This window comes from Tachypleus tridentatus, chromosome 5 (assembly GCF_004210375.1).
Source record: "Tachypleus tridentatus isolate NWPU-2018 chromosome 5, ASM421037v1, whole genome shotgun sequence".
Taxonomy (NCBI): domain Eukaryota; kingdom Metazoa; phylum Arthropoda; class Merostomata; order Xiphosura; family Limulidae; genus Tachypleus; species Tachypleus tridentatus.
The window spans coordinates 35,136,935-35,151,838 of NC_134829.1; the positions used below are offsets into that span (position 1 = coordinate 35,136,935).

A 14,904-nucleotide genomic window follows, 5' to 3' on the forward strand; every position below is an offset into this window, starting at 1 on the left:
ATATCAGCAGCAACTCGCAAAATATTTGCGGTCAAGATAATATCGTCGTTGCAAGATTACTTCTTTAAATGCAGTATTTTTAGAATCATACGGAATAACTCTAATTATAGACACCAAAATGGTAAATCAATTTTAGGCCTGTATTGAGTAAGCCAATATTGTTTTTATACAGAGGTAAATTGACTCTGTAACTTGTGTACGTTTTTTTGCTTTAATTTAGTTAGGCTCAACTTACCATACTTAACACTGTCAATAAACAAACTTATAATGTTATTCTACGATCTAACGTTATACATTAAAAACAAAAACAAGATTAAAATTGATAATCTCTGAATGTGTGTTTGTGCAAAATGTCTACTAAAGTATGTTAAGATACAAAAACTGTGTATTATTATAATACATAACATACCTATTGGGATTTTTAAGTGTATACTTTAGTGTGTGCCGGTACTGAGAAAAAAGTTGTTCCGAAAGTGTAATTTTTAAGACTGTGTAAATGCGATTCAGTACACAAAGGCATAATATTTTGCACTTAAGACACAAGGATTTATTACTCCAGCGATTCTGAAGAGAACAGAAGATGCAACAAATTTTGAAAATCCACAAACATACTCTTTTGATGTGCCTGACCTTTGGTGACTGTAAGAAAAGTGGACAGGGATCTATTTATAATCTATAAAAAATATTATGTTCAATAATTAAAACATTAGAAAATATGCTTTGCGAAATATTCTGATTACACGCCAGTTGGAATACACTGTTCAGTATTGCGTTGTACCTTATTTTATGCTCTAAAATGAACAAGGAAAATATTCTACTACAGTTTTCATTGTAATGAAAACTGATTTCTGAATGTTGCTGATGTGTTTAAACCCTGAAATCCAGAAGCACACAACAGCAGAAACGATTTGATCTTGATTCAACGAAAATGATTCAATTTTAGACAATTCAAACATAGGTTGCTGTTGCTGTTTTTTTTTTTCCAGTCTGGTCGTTTATTTATTTTGAATGTCTCACAATTCTACTCGAGGAATATTTGGGACAGCCATCTTTAATTTTGACTAGAGGGTTTGTTTTTGAAATTCGCACAAAGCTACTCGAGGGCTATCTGTGCCAGCCGTCCCTAATTTAACAGCGTAAGACTAGAGGGAAGCCAGCTAGTCATCACCACCCACCGCCAACTCTTGGGCTACTCTTTTACCAACGAATAGTGGCATTGACCGTAACATTATAACGCCCCCACAGCTGGGAGGGCGAGCATGTTTGGCTCGGACGCGAACCCGCGACCCTCAGATTACAAAGCGCACGCCTTAACGCGCTAGGCCATGCCAGGACAGTAGTAAAAATACAAGATTGTGAATCCGAGAGTTAATGTTTCTTGTGCCGAACAAAAAATTGTTGTATTACTAATTTGTGAAACTTTTGTGAAATATTTGTCCAAAACGTTATCGTTTTGTTGTCTGTTAACGTGATATGCTCTACCTTTTTTATCCAACATACTTTTACTACAAAGATCATTGTAGTCATAATATTAATCAAAACTTGCTTGTTATGTTTTTAGAAACATAGTCTTTTTTTGTACGTACATTGCTTGCAGAAAAGTGCACACTAAAAGGGTAATTCCCGTACGCTTTCTTTAAAAATGACCTAATTAATAGACGACAGGAAGGAAAAGTTCTTGGTCTCAAGTACTGGAGAACATGACCTACACCAACCAGTAGAGGGCATTGCATAATCTATGGAAAACTGTCACGTATGTAAAAATTGTAAAAGGCAAAGATTGGTTAGAAACGAGTGTTTAATTTTACTAGTTTTAATGGTGAGTATGTTAGACAGTTACATATTTTTCAAAAAATGTGTAATTATCGTTACTAAATAACGAACAATTCGTAGGTAAATCGTTTTTCCGAGTGCTAGTGGGTGATGACGATAATTGTTCATTTCGCCGGTTTTAGTTTATTAATGTTACTATTACTGTTAGATTCAGAGTTTAAACTTCTCCGGTCTTGTAGTTTAAAAATAAATCGATTGTAATGAAGTTTTAAATGGTTAAGTATTGAATTATCGTATCTTGTGATTAATAAAGTATAAACTTAATAGGCCTACAGAGTCAGTCAAATAATTCTGAATTGTTTGAAAAGTAACTGGTAATATAACCTATAGCACAGTAGTGACTACCGTGAAACACACAACGGTATTAAACTTTAACTAGTTTAGGAGATTTTTCTGCAGTCTCTCTTGTTCGTATATAAACTTTAAGTTATCAGTGATGAACTTGTGATTTTAAATGATTAGAATTTGTAGTAATTGTTTAAAAGTTTGATTAAACCTAACTGGTAATAATTTATTACAATCAAAGAGGAAAATAACCAACCAACTTTAAAGATGCCCAAATATTACTAACATATAACTGTAAATAGCTAAGTACTTTAGTGTTCTAGCATAGTATTGCTATAGTGACTGTAAAGCAATAGACTACTTTCATTTTGTACCTAACTAATGTTACAATTAGAAGATAGTGGCATATGTGCATTATTTAAATATTTATCTAATTTATGTAGTGTAGAGATATAATACTTGCAGAAGTACATAACTGTTCATTAATTAGAACTTTGAAGATCAAAGACATGTGCAGAGAACTCTCTTTGTATTTGACTTTGGAAGATTAACTTTGAAACATGTTTGTGTTGCACTTTTTCTTTCAAGGTAATTAGTTTTAATAGTTTAAAGCTGTGTGTAGATTTGTTAAAATGTTGAAATGTTTATTGCACCACAAAGATTGCCAAATTGCATAATCAAAATTATAATATATATATTAATTTACTATTCTTAAGACTTCTGATCCAAAGTTTCTCATAGACGATATCAATGAGTACAGTAGAAAGACTGATTACTTCCTGTCCATACAAAGGTTATAATCTTTAATTGAAAATAAGTCTTAAATGATAGTATAGTTTAAACTATAAAATATTGATCAGTTTCTAATATTTTCACACCTAAGAGGTTGATCTTAAAATTTTGTGTTGAGTAATATAATGCATTCTTGATATAACAAATTTCTAGGAAAGTATTTGAAGGAATTACCACAGTTGTTGTTTTTTCTGTGTAATTGATACAATTGTGTGAACATGTTTTTGCTTCCTCCTGAAGAGGTGTGTTAATTTTTATGGAAAATTACAATTTTGCTGGTACTAACCATAAACCAATGGTAAAAGATTTTTTTTTCCTAACCAAAAATGTTTCAGTTAGAAACTGAAAGAAATACAAAATCGGAAGTCTAATTGCAACTTATTAAAATAAATTAACTAGATCTAACTGGTTGTGACATAAGAGGTGAGACTTCTTAAATAGGCAGAATATAATGCATTCCATTTTGCTGCCCAGTTGATGTACCACTTTACTCTTATCAATAGAAACCATTCTGAAAGCCTCTCCTAAGAGGCAGATCTGGATACCTGATCACATTTAATCAATTACCTACAGTTTGGTAAGGGAGAAAGGATTGAAGTTTGAATATATCCCTCTTGAAGAGAGACCTTAAATTTTATTGTTTGTGTATAATTACTTTAACTGAAATGGGTTTATTACAGGACTTAAATATATTGATTCACATAGCCTGTATAAATTTCTATATATATTTTAAATTGCTATAATATTCGAATTATGATACCTATATATTATTTTGTATTACATTTAATAATGTGTATTAAGATGTGATATTTTTTCTTAAGTTATAAATTGAAAATGATAAACTATAGAAAATTTTTACTTTTTTTCTATTGTTGAAAGTTAAAAGAATCTGTTAATATTTGTAAACATTTTTAACTTAAGACAAAATGTGCTTTCTACTCTTGAAAAATACCAGTAAAATGGAATCTGTTGCAAACTTGAAATAGAAATGGAGAGTAAACATTATTAATACTCTGATTTTTCTTTTAGCAAGTAGATGAAAATCTGGATTCCACATATTGTCCAATATTTTTCCTTTGAGGGACTTGCTCAAAAAGCTGGTTGACAGTTTTTACTAACATGAATTGCATGTAACAGAATGTCTAAAGAAAAGCCTACAGGTTTTTTCAACTCTGTTTTTGCCAACAACTATGGTCTTCTTAGTGAGTTATCTTCTAAAATTGAAGCAGCTCTCTCTTTAGAATTGGATAGATCAGATACTGACTCTCTACCCCACAGTTCAGAAACTTCATGCACTGGTTCTCCATCTTTGTCAATTGATAGTCATGATGTTGGTGCCACTGCTAAGCAATTTCTACAGGAAACTAAAAAATATTCTAAAAAAGTTAGAGCAATTGGTCAAAAAGACAGATCTGTGTACGGACAGCCATTATGTCATCTACCATTATCGCCACAGTTTCCCAAATTGCATAGTATGTGTAGCAGAGATACTTCTAATGAGTCTTTAGATACTATTGATAGTGGACATGTTAATGGCCAAAGCAGTCCATCTGGATCTAGTGAGCAACCAAGAAAGTTTGACCCTTTTTATGTTTTTCGACATTCAAACTCTGCAGGCATAGGGAGTGAGTCTGACACTTTTGGAAATAGCCCTTGCACCAGTGTTGATTCATCAGACACAGAGTCCATTCCAGAAGGAAGGAGTCTTGGGATTGGTATATCTGGGTCAGATGGCTCCCTACATTCTTGGACATCCAGCATCAGTTGTGATAGTCGATCTGATGACATCAATAATGAGGCTATGAAATTCATGAAAAGTTATGTGCAAAATATTTTCTGCAGCAAGTGAGTATGGAATAATTATTTTCACTAAAATTACTATTGGAAAAATGTGGATGTTCTAATATTGTAATGGATTATTTACATCATGCATGTAGGAAATTGTAACTTTATGACTTGACTTGCATGTGCATCCTAGTTGTAGCAGCTAATTCACTGAGCTGTTTTCTTCATTGTATAAGAAGTTAGGAAATCTGTGATAAGACTTTTGAATAAATGCGTGGATTTTTTAAAAATAAAACCTTGCCATAAACAAAAATTGTTGAACTTTAAATGTTCTCTTATTTTTCTTCAAGATATAATATTAACAGTATTTCTGACACCTAAGTGTCCTATGGGATGTATTGCAATGGATTCAAAGTAATGTAAATATCATACCTTAGTGGTATGACTGATAAATTAAAACCACAGCAAGAATATGATTTCATCAGAATTTTAAACTCGGATATACAGATCTTTTTTTAATAATTAAGTTACTGGACATTTATCAGTGTTACTCCTATTTTTAAAGGATGGGTGTTTTAAGAGTTACCTGTGAAACTGTAAACCAGTTTTTTTTTTGTTGTTTTTTTACTTTTGTAGTGGAAATGATTCTAGGAAGTTTTATTTAAAGTTATGAAGTTAGTGGAATACACTGAAGGCTCGCATATTAACCAAAGAATAATTTTACGTTACTTATCTGTTATTTTCTGTTAAAGATGTTGTTACTTAGATGATAGAAAAGGTCTTTTTTACATTTCTAAAACCCTTTGAAGTGTTACTCAAAACTAAGAAAATAATGTAATGGCTGGAGAAAGACTAGTTAATTAGATTGCAATTGTTTCTTTTAATGGAGTCCAGTCACACTGGATATGTTACTAATAGTGTTTTGGTGCATGTGTTTTGGTGCATGGACCTTTGCTGTTTCTTATTTTAATACTAATAGCAGCATAGTATGTAAAGTTTATAATTTTCATGGTTAGACCTCTGATGTTTGTAATCACAGCACACAATGAAAGCCCTTTTGTTAATTACTGCTTTTTATAGTAATTTTTGTTTTTTTAATTGAGGTTGATGAGAATAGAAAAATGTGAAACATCTTCTGAACCAGTATATTTACATGGCATTATTCTGTGAGACATCTTCTGAACCAGTATATTTACATGGCATTATTCTGTGAAACATCTTCTGAACCAGTATATTTACATGGCATTATTCTGTGAGCAGAAAGTTATTAATACTTGCCAGATATTAGTATTTGCAAGTAAAATGTGTTCATTTTCCTGTCTTGGTTTGCAACATTTGATACTGACAATTGTAACTTCACATTATAAATTTTAACAGAAATAATGTGCAGCAGGAGTGTGCAAATTATACACTACAGGACCAATCAGAAAATGTGTGGCAATTACACTAAAACGTCTTTTTGTATTCAATGTTTTTACTGTACATATATTCATGCTGCATACTTTGTGCTGTGATGGTATTTTTATATTCTGCTATGCATGTCTAATCTGGCACTTCCAACAGTATCCTGCTTAAGCTGATGTTATAGCCATAAATGAGAAATATACTAATGTTATGCTGTATTGAAATAGCTTGACAACTAGTGCATGTGCTTAAGTTCAAAGTGAACTCCATTAATGTTGCATGCTTCACATTTCACTTGATTTCATGATTTATGTGGGAAGTACAGTGTTGTAATCATGTCTGTAAGGACTGTTATGTCAATAAGAGAAAGTTAATTCACAAGCTGAAAGTGAAGAAAACTTTTGACTATTATTGAAGAATTTTTAAAGAAAGATTATAAACTTTCATCTACAAGAAGTGTGTACACTTGTTCAGTATACATGTTAATATATGTTTCTTCCTTTTTACATTTTAAGATATAACATGAATATGTTCTAACTACTTAAACCAACTACTGTACATCATGGTTACTCAGATATATCATTACGATCAACATAAAGCAAAAGCAAAGTAATTTACAGGCATGAGTAACTTTTTTTTTAGAACATGTAAGTCACACACTCTCTCTCTCTCAAGATATAATATTTTTTATGTATGTATCAAATATTGAACATATTTGAAATGTGTGTTTAACACTTTATATTATTTCCAGTTCTAGTATTACATTTGAAGAAAAGGCTAAATTTGGGGAGTTGTGTCAAAATGAAGCTGGCAGACTTTGGTTTGCGAGATGTGTCAATGGTCAAGTAAGTTAAAATCTTTATTTGAAATTGTGTCAAAATTGATTGTTTTTACTCTTTTAATCAAGAGCATTGAGAACACACTTTCTTGGAATATTTTATTTTACCATCACTCTTGGGTGGGATCATTGATTCTTTTAACTGATAACTAGGTTCTTGCATTCCTGAAACCATAGTTTTTACTTATAAATCTGTTATTCCAGTTCATATTTGTGCCGTTCTTTCTACATATACATCTACTTAGATGTGTGAAAGTATTAAAATCATTTGATTCTTTGAAGACCATTACAAGTTATATCTATAAATCTACTATTTGGTGCTAACATAATAATTAAACTATCTAAAATTCATTTTATTGTAATGTATCATTTTCTCTTTTCATTCATTAGTCAACTATTTAAATAATAAGACTGATCATTTATATCAATTTATTAAGTTTCAAACATTCTGTGCAAGATCCTCTTGTTTCTATTAAAAATAATAATGCTAATAATTTAGAAACTGATCTCTCTTATCTACAGAGAGTTCATAATAAGAGGGTGACAGAAAGTACCTTTTACAGTCTTGTCCAGCATTTTGCAATAGTTCTCTTTGAATGTGGAGAAGCAGATGACTTTTCACCAGCCAAGTCCCTAATGAATATGTGTTTGACATTTTTTCATGAAGGTGAAGGAATTCTAAGCAAATTTACCATTTATCATGATAGCATTATTTTAAGTTTTATTTATTCACTAAACTATTTGGGGAGGGGGGTGTTTTCTTTATAGCAAAACCACATCAGGCTATCTGTTAAGTCTACTGAGGGGAATTGAACCCCTGATTTTAGCAATGTAAGTCTGTAGACTTACTGCTCTACTAGCGGAGGACTTGGGGGCAACAAATGTTTCATATTTATCTTCCAAAATTAGTTACAATAGTGGAATATTACTTTTGTATCATAAACATACTGAACCTTATGCATCTTTGTTTTTTGGTGGTCTGTATGTAGTTTGTTGTGCAATAACTTATTTTCTCCAAGCTTTCTAACTGCATGGTTCTATAAGACTTTAAAGTGAGACTATCTTTGTTGTATATTTTCAGTACTACTTATACACTTTGAGTTTTATTTGATTAGATACATCAATGATATTGCATTTGATATTTTTTTATAAATTAACTTTAAAATTTTTTTACAAGTTTTGTATATTTAAGTTACTGACTTTTTTGCTCAGTAAATATTTTGTATTTTCATTAGTGAGAAAAGTGAGTTGAATTTCAGTTTGTTTTTTGTTGTATTTTTCTTATTACTATATTAGACTGAACTCTAGTATTATATCATATGTATCCCAACTGATCAAAGAAGGGAAAGATGAAAAGCCTTATTGTTTTGGACTCAATGTGAATAAGAATAAAATATGATTGTAATTTCATCTATATGAACATATAAATACATGTTAGTTTAAGTATTGGTTAACATATTTCCACTTTTGCATCTTCTAGTGTTGCAGGGAAATGGTCCATCTACCAAAGAATACCTGTACAAATATCTCAAGGAACAACCTATATGGCATTCACTTCGTTTTTGGAATGCTGCTTTTTTTGATGCTGTGCAGAAAGAAAGAAGTTTGAGACCTATGCCTACTAGGTATTTAGCAAATGTTATGGTAATATGTAATATAGTATTTCAATTTTTTAAGAAGCACTTAAAACAGAAATCATTGCATTTTTATAATAACTATATGTCTGCAGCTAACTGACATGAATTTTAAGTTTCATTTGCTTTCTAGAAACTATGGTTTGGTGTCCTACAGTGACTAGAACACAGAACCTATAATGTGGCTTTGTGCTGGAACATCTAAACTAGAATTTAAATATTTACAAACTTTTAAAGAAAATTACTTTTGTAACTTTCAAGAAAATTAACTTCAGTTGAATTATGTTGCAATTTGTTTTTTTTTATTTGCCAATATGTGATTTTAAAAATGTTTCTTACTAGCTACAGTAAGACCAAAACATATGCTATTTTAGTTTCTTTTCTAATTTATAATTTACTAAACTACCAAAAGTGTTTTGTTTTTATTAGATGTTAGGTTATATGAATCCACATACACCTTTCATATATTCTCTTCTTAAAGCTATTTTAAAGTTTCATGTCATCAATTTTGAAACCATGCAGTGTATTTCTTCTTAAGCTAGAAGGTGATGTGCATCACTTATAGCATCACCTTGTGTGTATTAAAATATGAATTTTCTCTCTTTTTTTTTTTTTAGAAATGAAATGAACCATCTTAGTCTTGAAGACATCAGAGATGAGACAAGTTTCCAAGAGAACATCACATTTGGTCAACTAGGGTAAAAGAATGCAAATTTGTTATAAATGACAAATTACCAAAACAATTGCAATATTCTGTTTAAATACAAGTAAAATAGTATACAATACTTTCCTTATTCCAAAAATATTTTTTGTGTTAAAAAAATCTTCCAAATCTGAAGCTTATTTTTTACCACAGTTTTCAAACATTATTAATGTTGATAAAAATGGGAAATATAATTTATACATAATTGGATTTTTAATGTTCTTTCATGAAATGTTCACAAAAATAAGATTTATATAAAAAAAACCCCTGGTTTCCTATTCTAAAAGTAATTTAGCCTTTAACCTGTTGACTGCGAAGTATTTCAGCTGCTACAATACAACTCTAATGCTTCTTCATTTTGTAACTTTTTTTCGTGACGCCATATTGGATCGAAAGTGAAATAATTTGTAAGTAGGTCAAATGCATGTATGGTGCTGACATCTAGCGTTGAAGTTGGGTATTATTGAGAACAAATTAACTCGTCTATGCTACTGTGTTACCGATCGGCTTGGACGAGTTATCTCGTCTACGGCACTGAACAGGTTAAACAGAAGTGAGTCAAAGTAAACAAGTGCAAGATTAAAATTTTGGGAAAAAATTATTGAATAAAAAAACTATTTTGTTGTGGTTGTTGTTTTTTATGATAATCACTCTTGTTAGTGGGCCACAAATTATTTGGAACATGCATGAATACTAAACTTAGTTTGCCAATTTCAGAAATGTTTTGCTTCCATCTAGTGTTAATTACCTGAAAGTTTCAGCTGTAATTCTTATTTCAGGAAGTATGTATCACATGTTTCCTAGGTAAGAACAAGTAATGGTGCTTTTTCAACTGCTACAGCTGACTGGTTTCTGTTTCCTGTATTATAAAACTGAATACAAATTACTTTGATCTTGAAAATAAACACTTTGTTTTATAACTTGCATAAACATGTCTTTCAGGTTGTAAATTATGATTTAAATCATACTATTACTTAAAATATAATAAAGTAACAGAAAAGATATTTAGTTTTTATATGATCCAGTAACGGAGAGTCTACTTTGCTAAATTCAACTGCAATTTTAATAGACAGTAAGATTTTTCTCACACTATTACCATTAAATTAGGATATATTTATATCCAAGGTACAAGTAAAAAATAAAATTTGGCAAATTACTTTATCTTAACTTATGGAATTCTAGATTCCTTGAAGTTCCAGTACAGTAACCTTTCTATAGAACTTGAAATAGTACTATATAATCTTGTAAAACAGACATAAAACAAGATATGGAACTAAGATGTGTGAAATGAGATTAAGTTTATATATGTTTGATTCACTGTTTCTCACATGCACACCTTTTGTACTTTAATTTCTGCTTTAAACATTCTGAAAGAAAAACAACTGACAAATAATTGGTTTTCCAAACTACTTGTGTCACTTTTGCATGTTTCAGAACATTCACTCACAACATGCATGCCTTTGGTTTAAGTAAAGCCTTGTGTCTGGAATTTCTCAGGAAGCAAAGTACCATTGCCAATCTTCCATCAGGTACAGTTTTATATGCATAATAGAAATATAATTATGGTAATGCTTATGTGTAATTAAAGATGTACTTGAACTGATTGTTATACTAGGCTTCTTGACGTGGTATTATTTGTACATCTAATGCTATTCAGTGAAGATTTTTAATTCGAAGAGCACATTTCTTAAATGGTTAATTTATAAAACTTAAACCAAATATGACATTTTATGAACCCTTATAAAGATCCTCTACACACGAGAATAAGATATTTTTTTAACTATTATATTGGACCTATTAAAATTGACTTTCTTTTAATTAGGAGATTGTTCCCCAATAAAATAAATTGATGGATTGTTTTTTTCTCTCTAAGAAACAAGCAAATAAATAATTCTGTACTTCCAGAACAAGTTGAGCTACTTCGAGAAAATATTGAACGGATTTATCAAGGCAGAGGAAGATAACACCATGCTTCATTCCAGCTTATTAAAACCAGTCCAGTTGTTTGTGAATAACCATAACTTGGCCTTTAAAAAAAAGTCTAAAATTAAAACAGGCCTATTAAATATATCAAATATCAATCGATGTTATGCTAGAACCATGAAGTTAATACATGTAGTTGTGTGTGTTTTCCCATAGAATGATTATATAAGAGAATGTAAACATATATTGTATCACTGTTTGTTATTTTAAATGGGTAATTATTCTAGTGTTTCTTTAAAAGGTCTATTCTTGTTGTACAACATTAATTATGTAATTATTTAAAATGTAAACTGACAGTTTAGTGTAGAACTTTACACCCTTATTGTCACATAACAGCTACTGTTGTTAGGTATTGGACAGAAATGTTTCCAATGATGGTGGCCTATGTTATATTAGCTTTATTGTAATTGGGCTTTGGACAGAACTTTCTTTTGCACAATACTAGTGACATATTTCATTATTTTTTTGTTCTTCAGACTCTAGGCCCATACCTTTAAGTACAATATGAGTGATGTATATTACGTTGTTGTTGTTGAACTGTATGCAGAAAGCTTTATCAAGTGCAACACTAATAATATTACATTAGATTTGCTGTTGTTATTGGACTTTAGAGAGAACTCCCATCTTGACTGCAATGCTACTGATGTACTCGATGTTTGGTTCACAAAGTTCTTGTTTTGAAGTAGTGAGTGTAGAATTTCTTTATGAAATAAAAATTTGTCCATATGTATGCATGGAAATCTAGTGCATTCTTAAAACACCAAAAGTTGAAAATTAACAAAAGGAGTCAGTTATTGTTAAAACTTTTTTCCAGAAAGGGGTAAAAAGAAATGTATATTGCAAGCTTTGGATTATAGATTTAATCCTTATAGTTTGCTCTTGGTGAATATTTGCTGTCATTGTTCTGAAGCAATACGTGTTATAGTTCAAAAAGTATTCCATTAATTTACTGTTATATACTACCCACAAAGCTGCATATCCTATAGGGAACTTGTGTCACAAGTATCTTGTATCAAGTTGTTAATAGGTTAGCTTTATCTACCAGTTGTTCAATAATGCACTTAATGTTCTCAAGTAATACTCATTGTTTTTGTTTATTTAGTGTTTAACTATTTAAAACATGGATTTATCTTGTATAAATCTGTGAGTTAAGCTGATTAAAATGCTAAGCCAATCTTTAGGAATGATTGTTTGAGTCATTGAAAACAACCGTTATTTCAAAAATATTTTGGTGGAAAATTGGTTACATTGCTGATTTAAACCTTGTTGTGTAACTGGTTTTAGGATTAACTAATTATTGATTTTGTGTAAGTGCTGCTGTGCAACTGGTTCTACAGATTTCATAGTTTAATATTTTCACGTATTATGTTTGACATTTGTTATATAGATCGTAAATAAAGTATTTTCCTACATAAAATTTTAGGTAAACTTGGATATAGTAGTGTGATCTCATATTTTATATAGTATATTTAGAAGAAACTTGTATTTTATTATCTTGAAATATCAGAAACTTGTTTGTTCATGTACTTCATAACCATGAAGTTGACAAGAGAGATTTTATCTTTCCATCTGCCAAATAAAGTCCTTGTTTATTTCAAGAATATAAACAACTGATATATTACCTTGTGTTTTAAAGGGAAAAAATGTATATACATATTTTTGAAGCTTTGCCATGATGTGGTTATACTTAAGTGCTATTTGTGAAAAAGTGAAGAGAATTTTGTCTATATCAGCTTCAATACTGATTTACAATAATTGTTTTAACCCCTTGACTGTGGCTGTTTTAAGAATGTCTAATTCTTGCAAGCTGCTCACTATATAAGGTACACTCATTTCACTGCTGGAGGCAGACTATATTGCAAGTCAACAGTCAATGGGTTAGTTTTCAAATTGGTTAATGAAGGTGTTTTTTCCCCCAACATATATTTGAATGTTATTTCAGTTATATTTATTGAATTCTGCTTTGAAATAGATGTTTTATTATTTATGTTATTGGCATGGAACAATAATAATAACCTGTTCTGAAGATAATACAAAACTATATTTAATTTTGTTATGAACTAACACTCACAACTGTAATATGTGATAATTTATAAATTCATAACTGTTAATTCATCAATACTTAAAGTTGAAAAAATGTTATTTATTGAAGAAGGAAATTTTACTTCAGTAGTAAGAAATGCAGACATTTTTATCAACTGTTAACTTCTGAAAAAACACAACAAAAAACTGCTTTCAAAATTATTTATTGCAAAATCTGAGCTAATTTTAAATGGTCCTTATCAGTGTGTACTTGAATGGATAACTGTTTCTTGAAGAGAGAGTTAAAATCAATAGCCTTAGTACTGGAGCCATTTACAAATTTTGTTTGACATCTTTTAACATATTGTTTTAAGAATGTTAATTTTAAATTTTTAAAATGTTAATATGATACAAAAGTTAGATGTTTCTATTTTGTTCTTTTTCCATTTCTTCTTGCAAAGTTTGGAGAACTTTATTGTTGTGATCATAAGTTATATTGTAATCAATAGTTTTGGGCCAGTAATTTAGTTTTCACTGTTCTTTGTATGTATTTGTTTTATGTTTGAAAAATGTAAACTATTTTTGTAAGTAAGAGTATAAGTTAGTATTTTAAAAGTGAGAAGTCTGTAATAAGCATTTCAAACTATATCTGTCCATTTCTGCAACCTTCTGTTAACAGTCGCAATTTGTTATTACGTGTATTGGCAGGCAAGTCCAAGCCATTTCTTCTTGAATATATATCATTTTGGCCATAATCTTTTACCATGGGGATACTACTCTGAGCTACACTTATTTATTAATGTAATTCTTAAAATCAGGGTCCATGTATATATGTATATTTAATCATTAGCAAAATGTGGAAAACGTATATTGAAAATGAGTACTTTGAATTTTAATGTGTGCTTTTTAACATTTTTTTGTAAACCTTATTATTGGATATTAAGGTTTTATTTGAATTTCATTTTATTGGGAACTTGTGTTTATCCACATGTCTCTGAGATGCAGTACAATTTTAGATACATTTTTTTTGGAAGCCACTAGTTTGATTTACAGACTGATTAGATTGTAGTTTAAGTTTATCCGTTAAATCAATTTTGTGTCCCAATGAAATATTTCTTCATTTGCAAAACTATTATAGATTGTGTTGTATTTCCACTTTTAAATGGATTTTGTTGTATTTCCACTTTTAAGTGTTTTGCACTATTTGGCAAAAATTTTGTCCACTGTATTTACTAGCACAAGGAACTTAATGCAAACAACAGCCCAGCAATTAGAAAAACCTCATTTCCAGATTAATTGTATTTGTGTTGGAAGAATCACTTGGCATATACCAACACTGTTAATGAAATTATTTGGTATTCATGGTTTATAGATTATATGTTTATAATAGTTCAGAATTGGTGAACATTAAGAAATGTATCGGGCAGTTACTTATTTTCAAAATTCTGTTGATTGTAAATCTAGTTCATAAGCTCGGGTAATAATCAAGTGTTTTATAAATGTTGTAAGTGCTATTGCAATGAAAAATATATTAGGGAGAATTTGTAGCATTTAAAATTATTTAATAAACAGGATGTTTGCATGGTTTCTTCTGTAGGCTACTTTATTTAATTAAAATAATTTCA

General features: G+C 30.1%; 1 protein-coding gene across 5 annotated transcripts; it reads left to right on the forward strand.

The window, feature by feature from the left end:
- The first annotated feature begins 1,602 nt into the window (after window positions 1-1,602).
- Window positions 1,603-14,864, forward strand: LOC143250921 (uncharacterized protein KIAA0513). 5 transcript variants are annotated; one of them, XM_076502118.1, is made up of 8 exons: window positions 1,603-1,753; window positions 3,940-4,755; window positions 6,851-6,944; window positions 7,460-7,604; window positions 8,418-8,562; window positions 9,189-9,269; window positions 10,709-10,803; window positions 11,180-14,864. In XM_076502118.1, exons 2-8 carry the CDS (start codon window positions 4,049-4,051, stop codon window positions 11,236-11,238), a joined length of 1,326 nt encoding a protein of 441 aa, XP_076358233.1. In that variant the 5' UTR covers window positions 1,603-1,753; window positions 3,940-4,048; the 3' UTR covers window positions 11,239-14,864. The 5 variants fall into 5 exon arrangements, with proteins under 5 accessions (XP_076358233.1, XP_076358230.1, XP_076358235.1 ...); XM_076502115.1 differs by having other exon boundaries at window positions 1,650-1,819; XM_076502120.1 differs by lacking the exon at window positions 1,603-1,753 and adding an exon at window positions 1,918-2,048.
- Window positions 14,865-14,904: the final 40 nt, after the last annotated feature.

What these genes read in the sequence shown, in the direction of transcription:
- LOC143250921 (XM_076502118.1), top strand. Translation starts at nt 4,049, where the DNA reads ATGTCTAAAGAAAAGCCTACAGGTTTTTTCAACTCTGTTTTTGCCAAC. An exon ending in TTTGACATTTTTTCATGAAG is followed by an intron (nt 7,605 to 8,417) that starts GTGAAGGAATTC and finishes TGCATCTTCTAG; the next exon opens with TGTTGCAGGGAAATGGTCCA. An exon ending in TTGAGACCTATGCCTACTAG is followed by an intron (nt 8,563 to 9,188) that starts GTATTTAGCAAA and finishes TTTTTTTTTTAG; the next exon opens with AAATGAAATGAACCATCTTA.